The sequence below is a fragment of the Mobula birostris genome, chromosome 16 (genome assembly GCF_030028105.1).
Source record: "Mobula birostris isolate sMobBir1 chromosome 16, sMobBir1.hap1, whole genome shotgun sequence".
Classification (NCBI taxonomy): Eukaryota; Metazoa; Chordata; class Chondrichthyes; order Myliobatiformes; family Myliobatidae; genus Mobula; species Mobula birostris.
The window spans coordinates 23,282,102-23,298,303 of record NC_092385.1 but is presented as its reverse complement, the minus strand read 5'-3'; the positions used below and the strand labels follow the sequence as shown (position 1 = coordinate 23,298,303).

Here is a 16,202-nt window from a genome sequence, read left to right as displayed (position 1 = left end):
TACTAGCCAGGTCCAGATGTTTTCTTCAGATAATTGCACCAAAAGACGTGGTGCTGAATTCCAGAAGAGTAATGTTGTTTACTTTCAAAGTTACAGTATGGATTAAAATATAAGAACTGGCCTTTATTTTTAAAGGAATAGTTCTCAATGGCTGGTATTTTTAACTGAAGAGGCACTTCAGATGAAGATGGCATGCACCAAATTTGTTACACAGCTAATGTTTTCTAATTTCTTTTGGTAATAGCTGGAGTTTACTTGAACAGTCAAAGCAACTGGATATTTCTTTTCATGTTTTAAGGGTACTTGTAGAGTACAGTCAGATCCCCGATTCATACTGTAATAAATAAACCTGGTGTCTATCCTCTAGAAAATCGAGTACTACATAGCCCCTTTGAAATCTTTCAGGTCATTTTGAATTGGTTTTTGTAAAGTATAATAAGCAAAGCAATCTAATAGTCTTAAATTCACTTTTTATTTAAGTTCCCAGGAATACTGGCAAAATATGTGGGAAAGATTTAGAATACGATGTGTGGATTGTAAGGACTAGAAAGCACTTAACATTGTGTCAATTAGGTTTGATTTTAGCAGTTAATAAAAAATCACTTTGGGCCCCAACAAAGCTTTAGTGCCTCATGAGATAGGTGTGAAGCAGACCTATTCCTTATTTTAGATTTTGTTTTCAAAAAGAAATTGACAAAGCACCCCAAGGTCATATTATCTGCTGGCCACTGGAAAGAGGCCAACTGATTTGCAAGCATAATCTTTCTAAATCTCTAGATGTTACTCTACTTATCTTAAACTTGAAATAGTCTCTATGTTCTGTGAACAAAGAGAGAAAAATGTACTAAAAATTAATATACAATGATGCAGTATATTTAATTTCTTTTAACTTTTTACCTAAGTATTGTGATTTGGCAAATATTAATTTTCAAATGAAATACCCAGAAACACTGCGATTTAATAGAAAATGATCCATTAATGTAAATGTTTTTGTGCCTGTAAAGTATATAGAGGGTAAAGGTGACAGTTTAATGACTAAGAAAGATTTAATGACACAAGTTAGGGTGGCAGAGGTTTTTTTAAGTGTAGTTGGTTGAGATGCTGAAAGAAGAATAATGAAAAGAGTGAAGGAGAAAGAGAGAAAACATTGCAGATATTGGAAAAAGGAAATAAACTGAAAAGCAGGAAATTCTCAGCAGGTCAGTCAGCATCTGAAGTGAGAGAAAAACAGTAAAGATTGATGGCCTTGCATAAGAATAGACTCACTCTGATACAAATCAATACAAAAAACTGATTAATTGAAATTGTTGAATTTATTGCATGGTAGGGGATGTCAGCACTAGAGAATTAGTTGGGACACTTTGGGTCCAAAAATACTTTTCAGGATTAGGATTACACAACCAAAAGTAATGCTGTACTCCTTACAGATTAATTCAATTCTTAATTCATTTTCAGTCTCAATGGAGTACCTATTACTATATCAATGTGGCACTTTCATTGTTTCACACAGCAGTTTCTTCAGGCCTTACACTGCAAGTTATTTCCATTTTGCTGACCTAGCATTCATCTGAAGATTTCAGTGGGTACAGGCCAACAACGCAGCACTATGTGTAAGCTGCTGTTGAATGCATTAATACAATTGCAGTGGATGCTGGTTAATTGGGACACATCGGGACCAGTACATTTTGGGCCAGTTAAATGGCTGCTCCAATTAGCCAAAGTTTCATGGAAATAGTTAATAACGTATAAAAAAGACAAACTACCATTTAACTGAGAAACAAATTATGTACTTAGTGAAATACAGAACAATTTAGAACACTACTAATACCACTACAGTACTATAAAACTGTACATTAGTTCCTAATAGCTATCAGTGGAGGAATTCATCCAGTGTACACTGCTGTGTTCTTTTGATTGACTGTAAATGAACAAAATCAGTGCAGACACCTGGTGTAGATAATGGACTGCCTTCAAACAGTGCTTTTGACAACTGCATCCTCCAAATCTTAATTTTCGTTATAACATTCAAGATGATTGTCAATACTGTCAAATTCTTCGTAGTGCCTAACTTGTTGAATTGTTTCATTTTCACTCCGGGCTGTTTCTAGTATCTCCAAGTCTGAATGCTTGAAACTGCAGTGAGCAAAACAGTTCTGAATTGCCTTTTGCTTATTTCTCGCCAACTATCAGCGACAAAAAAACACAAGCACATGAGACCAACCCTATTTTAAAAACTGTTTGCTCTAAGCACAGTGTCTGTCGGCCACACAGGTGCAAGCTACTGACGCTCATTAGGAACTGTTTGGCAACTGTCTCCTGCACCAAAAGGTGTAAGTTTCCAAATAAAGGAAGTGAATCCTGGCCTATTTTCTTGATTAGTTTTTGTTCTTTAAGAGTTGTCACAAATAAGTATGAGGGGTATAGATAGGATACATACAAGCAAGCTTTTTCCACTGAGGTTGGGTGGGACTACAACCAGAGGTCATGGGTTAAGGGTGAAAGGTGAAAAGTTTAATGGGAGCATGAGGGAAACTTCTTCATTCAGAGGGTCATGAGTGTGCGGAATGAGCTGTCAGGGCAAGTGGTGCATGTGAGCTCAGTTTCAGTGTTTAAGTGAAATTTGGATAGGTTCATAGATGGTAGGGTATAGAGAGTTATGATCCCAGTGCAGATCAACGGGAGGAGACAGTTTAAACGGTTTGGCATGGAATAGATGGGCCAAAGGCCCTGTTTTCTGCTGTACTTCTCTATGACTCTAAGTGGCTTCCTCGACTAGCCAATAGTCCAATTCACTGGAATCTACTGTATTTTAGAAAAAATGCTCCACAAGTGCATAAGGAGCAACCTGTTGTGACTGTCCATTCTTATTGAGTGTGAATGGTTATTTTCTTGGGTTTGGAGATGTTAAACTTGAAATCAGAAGATAGATTACCATGCTCTGGCAAGGATTTATTTGAAGAAATGAGGATACGAACTTTTCATACAAGTACTTGAAGTAAAATCTCACCTGGTGATTTATCTTTAGCGCTGATAGGTAACAATGATAATGCATTGACGAAACTGATTTTTGTTGCAGACAAGAAGCACTGCTGGCAGCGATCAGTGAGAAGGATGCAAACATTGCCTTATTAGAATTGTCTGCCTCCAAAAAGAAAAAGACACAAGATGAAGTGATTGCTCTTAAACGTGAGAAGGACAGACTTGTGCAACAGCTGAAACAGCAGGCAAGTTGTTATTTTATTAGAAAGGGCATCTTTTAACATTAGATTTTTTTCCAGCCTATGAACCTTGAGTATGGTGGGAGTTATAGTCAAAATTATTTAGTGAAAGGTAAATGGAATGCGTGAAATGTAGTAACTACTTGAATTCACATTAACACATACTAAAGGTGCCTGAAAACAAATATTGAAAGGATAAAATGGCATTGGAGTGTAGAAATTTGCCCTCTGTTGTTTGCACTGGACTTGCAATGATGGTTGTACGTTTTCACTCCATTTCTGAAATGTCACCATTCAGTGCTACTGTACATATATATTTGGGTCCAGATTTTAACCCCAGTCTCCACTGAAAAAAACAACATTGATAGTATTTTGCAATAGTTCATTTTAACTTTCTTTTCTGATCTGAAAAGGTGTATCATTCATGCAGGATCTCCACATCAAGCTGGCTTACCTCAAACCTTTAAAGAATCTGAAAGATACAAGTGAGCCAAAATAAAGGTCCCATAATACCTCCTTTTACTTAGAACAGTTTCTTGATGCAGGCACAATTGACCCAGAAAGAAAAGGATTTGATCCAAAAATGTTGTTGTTGCCCACTAGATTTGTAATTTGTTTAAAGTTGAGGATTCCAGTATAGGGACCTGCTGAGAGACCAGCTACAGGTAATTGGATATTGCAAAGCTTGTGTAAGCATAATGATGCTTGTTGCAGAAAAAGATATTTAAAAAGTGTGAAAGTGGCACAGTGGAAAGAGTGCAATCTGATGTCACCTGTATTTAGAGGATGAGTTTAATAAATAAAAAAAGTTAAACTGTACATTAAACATGAAAATAACTTTTATGTGCAAAGGTTTATTGTGCTTAATGTTACTCTGTTTAGAGCACGTTTTACTTAATTGGGTTTACTTAGTTGGGTAGACTACTTGTTGACATTTGTTGTAGCAACACCCCACTTTACATAGTATCTTTCAAATAAGTTATATCTTGATTGCTCTCCAAGTCATTTAAGTATCACTTTATTCTTACAAAGTTGCTGCACTTATTTATTTGGTTTTGAATCTTAATAGCAAATTATTGATTTGGGGGAAAATGTGGGAATTATTTCCAAAATGGATTGTATTTTTTTTTGATTGCAGCTTTTATGAAGAGCCTGAAGTAAAATCATTTCCCAAGTGGTAATATACTGAGGCTAGTTAGAAATAAAACAACAAATTCTGCAAATGCAAAAGGTTGATTAATCTTTTAGGTGTATCCAAATCAGAACGAGCTTATCACTTGCATGAGAAATACTGCAGATGTTGGAACTATCGCTTTATACTTTATGTTCAGGCGATGAATAGCCAATTTCATTTTCAAGTTTTTCTATGACATTGCATTCCAAGAGATCAAAAGTTTATCGAGGATCTCCACCTGGTAGTACACTACATGCTTTCTGCAATTTCACCACAATCCACAGAATTGGTAGTGATGCTGCTGGTATTCTGTGAAGTTCCAGCAGCATCAACAATCCACTCAGTCATTTCTGTGCATTCCTGGTTTTGATATCCCAGTCTCTGATGCTGTCTCTTTGCACATTATCCAGAGGCGAGACAGAATTCCATTATTGTGAGGTTCAGTTTTAACCTTCAGTACTTGAAGTGACTGTGTTGCTACACAGAACAAATCTCAGTCTCAGAATTCATTTCCTATTTATATTAGAATGTATGACTTTGTTTCTTAATGATCAACAGTATTATAGTTACATGCATAAGATTAGCAGTAACTTTTTTTAATGTTTCACAGGCAAACAAGTTTTTGTACGCCTTGGTGAACACAGTTTTGCTGTGGTTGAAGAATCTGACAACTCATGGGAATGACATTTAGAACTGCCTTGGCAGTAAAATTCGGCTTAGCCCTTTATTTCCTGCTGTTTTTCTCAGAGTTGAAGTGTGTAGTATTGTCTGCTCTGTGCTTTCTCTACACAGCAAGGTGTAGGGAGACTTTGCAAAACTAAAGTGTATGGAATCCTGAAAACTATTCTAAGGGTTCTTGTGAAATATTTATTCCCACATATCATAGAACCCAGATGAAAAAAGGTCACTAGAGACTAGCCATCTAGTCAGAACACTGATAGTGAGTGTAGATATGATGTAAATATCCAAATGTTAAGCTTGCTCAACAATATTGAGTGCTTTATGCTGCCTCTGGTTCTGTCTTATATCTGATACTTGTGACATTGTACTGCTGTTTCTTTGTCCCCTTGACTCTGGTGAGGTGCAGTCCAGTGTTCATTTGATTGCAGCAGAAGGTGGCTGAGAACAATTCATTTTGATTGTAATTATAGACCCACTTTCATTCAATGGTGCTTCTTTTTTTCTCCATCGTCCTTGTTGTGTTGCCACCTCTTCAGACTCCTATTCATTTCACCTTGGTATGGCACTTTAATTTCTCCCCTCAGTACTTCATATTTACACTTCCTGTCTCTCTCCACTTCCCTGAACTCAGCTCATCTCTGCAGCATCCCAGCTCTGAAATCCTCTTGAATAATCCCACAGCTACCCTTGCAACCTCTCTTGTATCCCGCAGAGTCCACCAGAGTGTTTGCCTCCACTTCATTAAGAACAACAGTTAGCTGCTTTATAAATCAGATTTGTCTCTTACTGATCAAATCTTATCCATCCTTGTCCTTCCACTCACTGCCAACAAATTACAAATTGTTACCATGTTTCACAGTCTCCCCCCACATCCATTTAGAAAAAATACTTGCATCATCTGTAATCACATTGTAGATAATTCTCTCTATTTAATTTGCTTAATCATTCTTTCCTTTTCCTTGTCTTCATCCCCTGTAATTCCCATTTCTTTCTCTCTTGCTCTCTCTCTCTTTCTCTCTCACTCTCATATCCAAGTTCATTTTGAATTTGCAGGTCCGTGAGAGGCAGTGCAGCAAGTTCCAAACTTGCAGTTGAAAGGAAGACAAAAATTGGATGTGAGCAAAAGGTGAAGAAAGGGGGTGGGACAGAAAAGCAGTGATAAAGGGCAAAGAGGAGGAAATGGAGAATTGGAAAGGAATTTGCATAGTATAAATGGTTGTACATGCCAAATTATGTCAATGCCAGAGATTTGCTGCTGCTAATTACCAGAAATATAGGTGACTGTGGAAGCAAATGCCAAACGCAAAGCGTTCTGACTTAGATTGAAGGCAAACCTTTCAGTCACTGGATTGGGGCAAGATGAGCTGAGACAATGGGAAATCAGTAGAATCATGGAATTGGTGCAGCATTGATGGATGCCATCCAAACTATTGAGTCCATACCAGTGGTCTGTGGGACAATCCATTCAGTCCTATCTTAATGCTCTTGCTCCATAACCTCACAGTTTTAACCTTAACATGTTTATCCCATTTCCTGTTAAAAGTCACATTTGAATCTTAAAGTTTCCATATTTTTGGACGGTGGACTCCAAATCATAACCACTTGTATTGTAAAATAATTTTTCCTTATGATACAGCTGGATAGTTTGTGAATCATTCTAAAACTGTAACTTCTGGACCATGGCCTTTCTATTAATAAGAGTGAGCAGTTCCTCTTATTTTCAGGCTATCGAAATTTGTCAAGGTTTTTCACTTCGCCATCAATTTTCCTCTGAACTTTAACTGCCCTCTGGAAAACAACTTCAGGTTCTCAAGGCTATTCTTCCAGCTGAAACCCTTCATCCTTGGAACCATTCTTATAAAGTTAATTTTTGTCAAGTTTGAGTAACCTAATCTGACTGTAAAAATGATGCCTTTTCGGTTTCAGTTCAGGTACAGTGTGTCTGGTTTGAGTATGGGATCCAGCTACTATCCAGCCTTGCTATGTTTCCCATTCCTTTCAGCAGAACCTTCATTTCTCTCACCATTCACAAGTTCAACTTTTCCCTAACTCCATGGCTGTCATAAACACGAGAAAGTCTGCAAATGCTGGAAATCCAAAGTAACACACAGAAAATGCTGGAGGAACTCAGCAGGTCAGGCGGCATCTATGGAGAGGGAAAAACATCAATGTTTCGGGCTGTAACCCTTCTTTAGGACTGAAAATGAAGATGCCAAAATAAAAAAAGTGGGATGGGGAAGGGAAGGAAGATAACTAGAAGGTAATAGGTGAAGCCTGGTGGATTGGAAAGATGAAGGGCTGGAGAAGAAGAAATCTGATAGGAGAGGAGAGTGGATCATACGAGAAAAAGAAGGAGGAGGAGACCCGGGGAGGTGATAGGCAAGTGAGAAGAGGTGAGAGGTCAGAGTAGGGAATAGAAGAAGAGGGGATAGGGAGGGTAAAATTATTTTACTGGAAGGAGAAACCGATATTCATGCCATCAGGTTGGAGGCTACCCAGACAGAATATAAGGTGTTGCTCCTCCAACCTGAGGGTGGCCTCATCTTGGCACAAGAGTAGCCCATGGATTGACATGCCTTTCATTCTATATCACAGGGAAAGGGGAGCTGTTCCTAAACCTGATACTAAGAATTCCCTCTTCTCTAATCTTTCATCTAGAAAAACACCTCCAAGTACAAACTCAATTGCTTCCTCTATTATGCTTTCAACACCATCTATGCTCAAGTCTGTAGACCGTAATGTAAGATTCACCTGAGACTGGCCTAATAATTCACTGTGAGATCTTGCTGCATAATAATGAGCACAGCCATGTCTGAGGGATCTGAAATAAAAACAGAAAACTGATCAAGGAGCTTTTTTCTGAGGGAGAAGGTAGAGTGTGCATGTCACGATCTGCCTGAGGAAAGACCATAGACCTGAAATGTTAACTCTACCTTTCTCCCTCCACTGAGAATTTCCTATATTTTCTGTTTTTACTTAACTATTTGCAACTGGTAAGTGAATGAGTTAACCATGAACCAATGTGCTAAATAAAATTACAGTTATGGAATTATAATAGGAAATTATTTTCAGATATTTTCTAATTGATAATCTGTCTTTTTAGGATGACATAAAACTTAGGAAGAATAAAAGCTTAAAGAGTCACTGCATATTGTTTCTAATGGTAGTCAGCATTGAATCTAGTGCTAATGCTGTACCCTGTTTCCAGATGGAAGAAAGCATACAAATGATTGATGCTCTGGATACACACCCCAGGCTTATGGTAGAAGCTATTGTTGTATATTGTAGCTTTCTGAATGAATAAACTATGCAGTATTATTTTCTTGCTAATATTTTCTAGGATTAATTTTCATTAACCAGGTTAACCTCAACTTGCCAAAGCAAGATGATCTAATTCAAGGATTTGCTTTTGAATGTGATTAAATGAAAGCTTTCCCTATTTTGACTGAGATATTGCTTTCCTACAACTATATATTTTTGTTAAGACTGTTTTTGCATGACAACCTGTATACCAGTTGCATTGCCGTAATTTGCAGGACAAGCATTGGCTGTTAATGGACTGTTTACTCTCTCTTTCTTTAGTGGAGCTTTTATAGAATGAAAGTACAAAATTATGCAGAATTTAAGCATGCTTCTTTTCATTACTTCATTTGTTTTAGCAATTGGCTATGCTTTGGATTGATTTCGATTTCAAAGGCATTTTAGCTTGTATCCTGTTATAACTTGTGGAAAAATTAGACTTTAATTAATTCCTTTTCTTTCCTTAGACACAAAATCGGATGAAACTCATGGCGGATAATTATGATGATGATCATCACCACCATCACCATCACCACCACCACCATCGTTCACCGGCAAGATCACAGCACAGTAACCACAGGCCCTCTCCTGATCAGGTGAGTACCAGCTATATGTTAAATTCCATTTTACTTCCAAGTCAAGTTAGAAAAGTTAGGACCAACCATAAATAATGTATGCTCAACCATTATCATAATTGCTCTTCATTTCAGTCAGCAAGGCAAATTTATTGCGTGCTTGCTATCTGTACTTTTCTTCCACCTGAATAGTCCCAGCAGCTACATTTGAGGAAATGAAAGGCTAGTCTTTGTCAGTGTTGCCCTATAATGTAAATATGGTGTTGCATGTTATTTACACTCACTTGTCAAGATGATTTACTTATTTTCCTATTACTGATGCATACAGTGACAATTTGTTCCTAATCCCTCAAACAATTACTATGCATGGCTCATGCTGGAATTGTAAACATGTACTTTAATATTAAAATTGTTTCTCAAAGGATTAGCACTTACAATATCTAGCTAATTTAATGGTTTTATTTGCTGATAAAATGGACTTCTGTGAAATATGCTGCTACATGTATTCATTTTGTTGGTAAACCACTGTATTTCAAAATGTGTTCCTTTCAGGATTCTGATGTTTTCAATTATATTGTGGAAATGTCTTTGCCTTTTCTTTTGTGTGAACTGTTCTTTCATTGGTTACCTGTAACCTGTAGCTGAAGACTTAGGAAAAGGTTATCTTCTTCTGCCTAGGTAATGAGGAAAATTAGTTTAATTCCAATTTGGTTGTTCAACTATTATTCAGATTTCAAGTTATATTTTCAGTTAATGGCCTTGAATGTAAGTTTAATCATGCAGCATCAATATCATATTTATGGTAGTCAGTAGAATGTGCCCTGGTTCACAAGTACAGAGGCGTTGATAATATTTCGGTTGACACAATGCATGAAGAATAATAAATGTATAGGTTGCATGAGTTCATGTGTCAAACTCGTTTGAACACCTTTCAAGTCTATCTGATTTTATCCTTTGAGAATGTCAATTTGACAATCTTCCATTTGTTTCCCAGATGAACCCAATTTCTTGGTCTCAAAAATCCTTCTTGCATCTGCCCTAAATTTGCCCTCCAAAACTCATCACCCATAATATTCCTGCAGTTCTTGCTTATTTATAAAGATGGATTGCAGTTTGCTGCACTGTATTTCTTTAAGTACGAGGTCTCTTCCAATTTGTATTTCTTGATGTCTGATGAGTTTAAACTTTATATTCTCAAGGGAACATAGGGTATAATATAAAAAGATAGGAAAAGGCATAACCCATGTAGTGCTTTGACTCTGTGCAATGTTTATAGTGATTGTGGCAAGGTAGTGACCAGACTTCACTTAATGCCTTTAATTCCTCTTTGGAGTAGACACAGTTCTCTGTGGCAAGGACCAAGATTCCGAAGGGGTGTTTTGTCTGCCCGGTGCCTTAATACAGGACACCTCCTCTGACCCGCAGAGGAATTTGGAGTGGGAGTGAAATGATCCAGTTGTCATAGGTCATGTGGGTACCAACGGCATTGGTAGAGATCCTGCTGAGGGAATTTGAGCAGTTAGGAACAAAATTAAAGCACACAACCAAAAGCACAATAATCTCTGGTTTGTTACCTGAGTCATATGCAAATTGGCACAGGTTAATAAGATCAGAGTGCGAAATTTGTGGCTCAGAGATTGGATTAAGAGAAGTGGGTTGGAATTCATGGAACATTGAAACCGGTATTGAGAAGGAGGGAGCTATTCCAATGGGATGGACTCCATCTGAATGACGCTGGGACCAGGATCCTGGCACATTGCATAACTAGAACTGTGGATGTGGCTTACTGGGGTGGGGGGTGTTCAACGCTTTTGAAAAACAGGGAAAGAGTAAAAGAAATAGAGAGTGCAGGAGAGGTTACGAAAGTCTCCTGACTGAAAAATAAGATTTAATTCCAGGTAACATGGAGACAAAATTGAAAAGGATGATGAATTCAGTGTTGAAGGTGTTATATTTGAATGCACTCAGTATACATAATAATGTATTAATCTTGTAGAGCATTTAGAAATTTGCAGATATGAGATTGTGGGCATCACTGAGTCATTACTGAAAGAAGATCACAGCTGGGAGCTTAAGATCCAAGGATACACATCATTTCAAAAGGACATGCAGGTGGGAAGAGGGGTAAGGTGGCTTTGTTGGCAAAACATGAAACCAAATCCTAAGAAAGAAGTGATGTAGGATCAGAAGGAGTAGAGTCATTGTGGGTAGAGTTGAGAAACTGCAAGGGTAAAAAGACCATAATGGGACTTATTTGCAGGCTTCCAGGGATTAGCCAGAATGTCAGGTAAAAATTATGATAGGAGGTAGAAAAGGCATGTAAAAAGGGCAATGTTATGATGGTCATGGGGTATTTTAATACGCAAGTAGATTGGGAAAATCAGGTTGTGAAAATCCCATGAGAAGGAATTTGTAGATGCCTATGAGATGGCATTTTAGAGCAACGTGGTTGATCCCACAAGCGAAAAGCAGTTCTAAATTGGGTGTTGTGTAATGAACTAGATTTGATTTGAGAGTTTAGTGTAAAGGAACTCTTCAGAGGCAGTGATCATAGCATGATAAAAATTAATCCTGCAGTTTGTTAGGGAGAAACTAAAATCAAATGTATCAGTATTATAGTAGAGTAATGGGAACTACAGAGGCATGAGAGAGTACCTAAAGTTGATTGAAAGGGACACACAAGGATGGTAGTAGAGGAGCAATGGCTGGAGTTTTTAGAAGCAATTCAAAAGATGCAGGATCAGTTCATTCTAAAAAAGAAGGCAACCATGGCTGACAAGGAAGTCAAAGACATCATAAAAGCGAAAGAGGGTGGGAAGCTTTTTAAACACCAAGAGAAGGCAAATAAAAAATAATAATGAGAGAAAAGATGAAATATGAAGGTAAGCTAGCCAATAACATATAACAGGATATCAACTTTTTGCAGATCTGTAAAGAATAAAAGAGAGGCAAGAGTGGATGTTGGACCAGTCGAAAAAGACACTGGAGAGGTAGTAATGGGGGATAAAGAAATGGTGGACGAACTGAATGTATTTTGCATCAGGATTCAATGTGGAAGACACCAACAGTATGCCAGATATTCGAAAGTTTCAGTTGCTATTACGCAGGAGAAAGTGCATGGGAAGCTACAAGGTCCGAAGGTAGATAAGTGACTAATGTGACTAGATAGAATAAACCTGAGGGGTCTGAAAGAGATAGTTGAATCGATTGTGAAGGCATCAGTGGTGATCTTTCAATAATCGCTGGATTCTGAAATGGTTCTGAGGAATGGGAAAATTGCAAATGTCGCTCCACTCTTTAAGATTGGAGGGAGGCAAAAGACAGGAAATTGTAGACTGATTTTTGGTGGTTGGAAAGATGTCAAAGTCCATTATTAAGATTGAGATGTTGGGATACCTTGAAGGCTATGATGAAATACGGCAAAGTCAGCATGATTCCCTTGAGGGGAAATCTCCGACAAATCTGTTGGAATTCTTTGAAGAAATAATAGGCAGCATTGACAAAGGGAGAGTCAGTTGATGTTGTTTACTTGTTTTCTCTTCAGAAGGCCTTTGACATATTAGGCTGCTAAACAAGATAAGGGCCTGTATTATTACAGGAAAGACTCTTGCATAGACAGAAGATTGGCTAACTGATAGAAGGCAAAGAGTGGGAATAAAGGAAGCCTTTTCTGGTTGGCTGCCAGTGACTAGTGAAGTGCGTGCTGGGTCTGCTACATTTCAGCTTATATGTTAATGATCTGGATGATAGAATTTAAGGTTTAGTGGCCCATTTTGCAGATGATACAAAGATAGGTGGAGGAGCGAGCTATGTTAAAAAAGCAGGAAGCCTGCAGAAGGACTTGGACAGCTTAGGAGAATGGGCAACGAAGTAGCAGATGGAATACGGTGTAGGGAAGTATATGGTCATGCATGTTGGTAGTAGGAATAAAAGCTACTACCAATATTTTCTAAATGGGAAGTGAATTTAGAAATTGGAGGTGCAAAGGTACAAAGGATGCACAGGTTTCCCTAAATGTTAACTTGCAGGTTGAGTTGGTAGTAGGGAAGGCATTCGATTATATGTCTTTTACTTAGAGATATCGTGCAGAATAGGCCCTTCTGGCCCTTCGATTTTAACCCTTGTCTGATCACGGAACAACTTACAATGACCAATTAACCCACTAACCGGTACGTCTTTGGACTGTGGGAGGAAACTGGACCACCCAAAGAAAACCCACACATTCCATGGGCAAGACGTACAAATTCCTTACAGAGGAAGCCGGGATTGAACTCTGATGCGCTAAGCTGTAATAACGTTGCGCTAACTGTTAAGCTACCGTGGTGTCCAACTCAAGATGAATTCTGTGCAAAATGCTGGAGGAACTCAGCAGGTCAGGTTGCAGCAATGGAAATGATATATCTGCTGGGAAATCCTGCTTTTATCGGATGGAGTGAACGTGCTCAACAAAGCGGGTCCTCAATATAGAGGAGGCCGTATCAGGAGCACTAGAGTGAAGGTGCTTGACAAGCCAACCATTTTAATTCCAAACCCCACTCCCAATCCAACATATCAGTCCATGGTCTACTGTCATGATGAGGTCATTCTCAGGTTGAAAGAGTAACATCTCATTTTACTCTCACCTCTCTTCTTCACCTGCCTTTCACCGTCCCCTGATGCTTTTCCTCCTTCCCTTTCTCCTAAGGTCCACCTGTCCTCTCCTTTCAGATTCCTTCTTCTCCAGCTATTTAACTTTTCCACCTATCACTTCTCTGCTTCTTACTCCCTTCCCCACCCACCTGGCTTCACCTATCACCTTCTAGCTGTACTCCTTACCCTCCTCCCCCCACCTTCTTATTCTGGCCTTATCCTCTCCAGTCCTGATGAGAGGTCTCAGCCCAAAACATCGATTACCTATTAATTTCCATAGATGCTGCATGACCTGCTGTGTTCCTCTAGCATTTTGTGTGTGTAACTCTGGATTTTCAGCGTCTGCAGAATCTCTTGTGTTTATAATGTAATGCTGAAGTTTTAAAAGGCATTGGTCAGACCACATTTGGACTACTCTTAGTAGTTTTGGGCCCCATATCTAATAAAGGATGTGCTGGCATTGGGGAGAATCCAGAAGAGGTTGATAAGGATGATCTCGGGAATGAAAGGGTTAATGTATGAGGAGTGTTTGATGGCTCAGCATTTGTACTCGGTGGAGTTTGGAAGATTGAGGGGATATGTCATTGAAACCTATAGATTATTAAGAGGCCAAGGTGGAGGTGATGTGCAGAGGATATCTACAATAGTGGGAGAGTCTTTTTCCTGAGCGCACAGCCCACTGTGCATTTAGAACAGTGATGAGGAGGAATTTCTTTAGTCACTAGGTAGTGAATCTGTGGAATTCATTGTCACAGACACCTGTGGAGGTCAGGTGAGTGGGTATATTTAAAGCGGAGTTTGATGGGTTCTTGATTAGTAAGGGGACCAAAAATTCAGGAGAGAAGGCAGGATACTGGGGTTGAGAGAAAAAATAAGTCAGCCACAGTCGAATGGTGGAGCAGACTCAATAGGCCGAATTGCCTAATTCTGCTTGCATGTTTCATAGTCGTAAGGTCTCAGTCTTGAAAATGCACAAAAACTGGGTCTCCACAGCCCTCTTTAGACAGACAATTCTAAATATCCTCAATCAACTGAATGTAGGAGATTCTCATTTGCCCCAAGTGGCCAACTCATTGCGAGAATAACTTGAAGTTCTGGACACCTCAACTAGGGGGAATTTTGTATCAAATCTGCAACTACCCTTTCAAGCCATATAAAAATTTTGTACATTTGAATGAAATCACCTCTCATTCTTTTAAATGAAGAGAGCATAAGCCCAGTCTGCTTAGTCTGATGCAGTAATTATGCAAAATGTCCATCATTTCCTTATTTTCATTTAAATTACTGATAGCAGACCTCCCTGGGGTTCCTAACCCTCTCTTTCCCCTAATATAGGCAAAGATCTTTTCTCTGTTGGCTTTGATATCCCATGCAAATTAATATTTATATTTCCATTATCTAGTTCATACATATTCTTTTACACTTTTATTTCATTTTTTTCTTTACCGTCTGCCAAAATCTGTGTTTGCTCTTTGCATTTTTTTCCTTTCAAATTTTGTTTCATTTTTTCCTTGATTTCTTTCATTAATAATGACTTATTTTGGCAAATGGAGTCTTTCCTCCCTTGTGCAATATAATGGATCAGTTTCAGACTATTTAACTGCCTTTCAGAGATTTTTTTTTTAAACTCATCTGTTGACTAATTAGCTAGTGAATAGCCCTGTCTTGTTATATTTAAAGTTAGATCAAACTAAATCTTAGCAAACAATAATTTTTTTTTTGCTTTTCTGTAAATGGCATTGACGTTGATCATGTAATGTTTGCTATTGGTCAAAGTCAAAGAAAGATACAATATGGAATCCAACCTTTTGGTCCACCAAGTTCATAACGGTCAACAAACGCCTATTTACACAAACATTAATCCCATCTTTTATTGTCCCCATGTTCTCATCAGATTTGCCCACATGTTACCACTCACCTACACACTGGGAGCAACTTACACTGGCCAATTAGCCTACCAGCCTGTACATTTTTGCCTGTAGGAGAAAATTGGAGCACCCAAAGGAAATTCACATGCTCACAGGGAGAACGTGCAAACTTCGTGGGCAGCAAACCAAGGTCGGGATTGAACCTGAGTGTCATGCTGTAAGTTCTACCAGTTGTCCCTGTGCTATACTCGTGTTAACAATTGGTAGACTGTTAAATAAATTTGCCTCATTATTCATTTCTAATCTAATATGGCCTTATTGCATGATACTATAATTTCCCAGTTGCAAAACATTCTCCTGAACAAATTCAAGAAGACCATCACACCTTCCTAATATTTTGTAACACCACCACTACAGCTTGGTCTGTATTCAGATAACAAGCAGAACTAGAATATTGAAAGCTACCATTATCAAGTTCACATTTCTTTCCAGATGGTACTTACATAGAAAGATTACAGTGTGTAGTTGGGGGTCATATTTCAGTCTGATTCCCGGTTGCACTAAACCATCATGTGTGGAACCTTTTCTTATTATCATACCACTTGAATGAAGTATAGCATGACACCAATCCAATGCAATGCCATATTTTTATATTGCCCAGTTTGCAGACACTCTATCAAACTTTATAAAGTGAATTCTGTAATAACATAGGAAATTAGCTGTCCTCTGAGCAGAATACTGCAAGCATCCAATAGGC

At 38.4% G+C, this 16,202-nt stretch overlaps 1 protein-coding gene across 2 annotated transcripts in view; it reads left to right on the top strand.

The window, feature by feature from the left end:
* The window catches only part of LOC140210846 (ERC protein 2), an 880,422-nt gene that overhangs the window by 671,412 nt on the left and 192,808 nt on the right, over positions 1 to 16,202 (top strand). For both annotated transcript variants that reach the window (XM_072280109.1, XM_072280108.1), the window contains 2 exons: positions 3,077 to 3,224; positions 8,841 to 8,969. In XM_072280109.1, the coding sequence (XP_072136210.1) occupies positions 3,077 to 3,224; positions 8,841 to 8,969 (277 nt within the window). The remainder of the gene's footprint in view (positions 1 to 3,076; positions 3,225 to 8,840; positions 8,970 to 16,202) is intronic.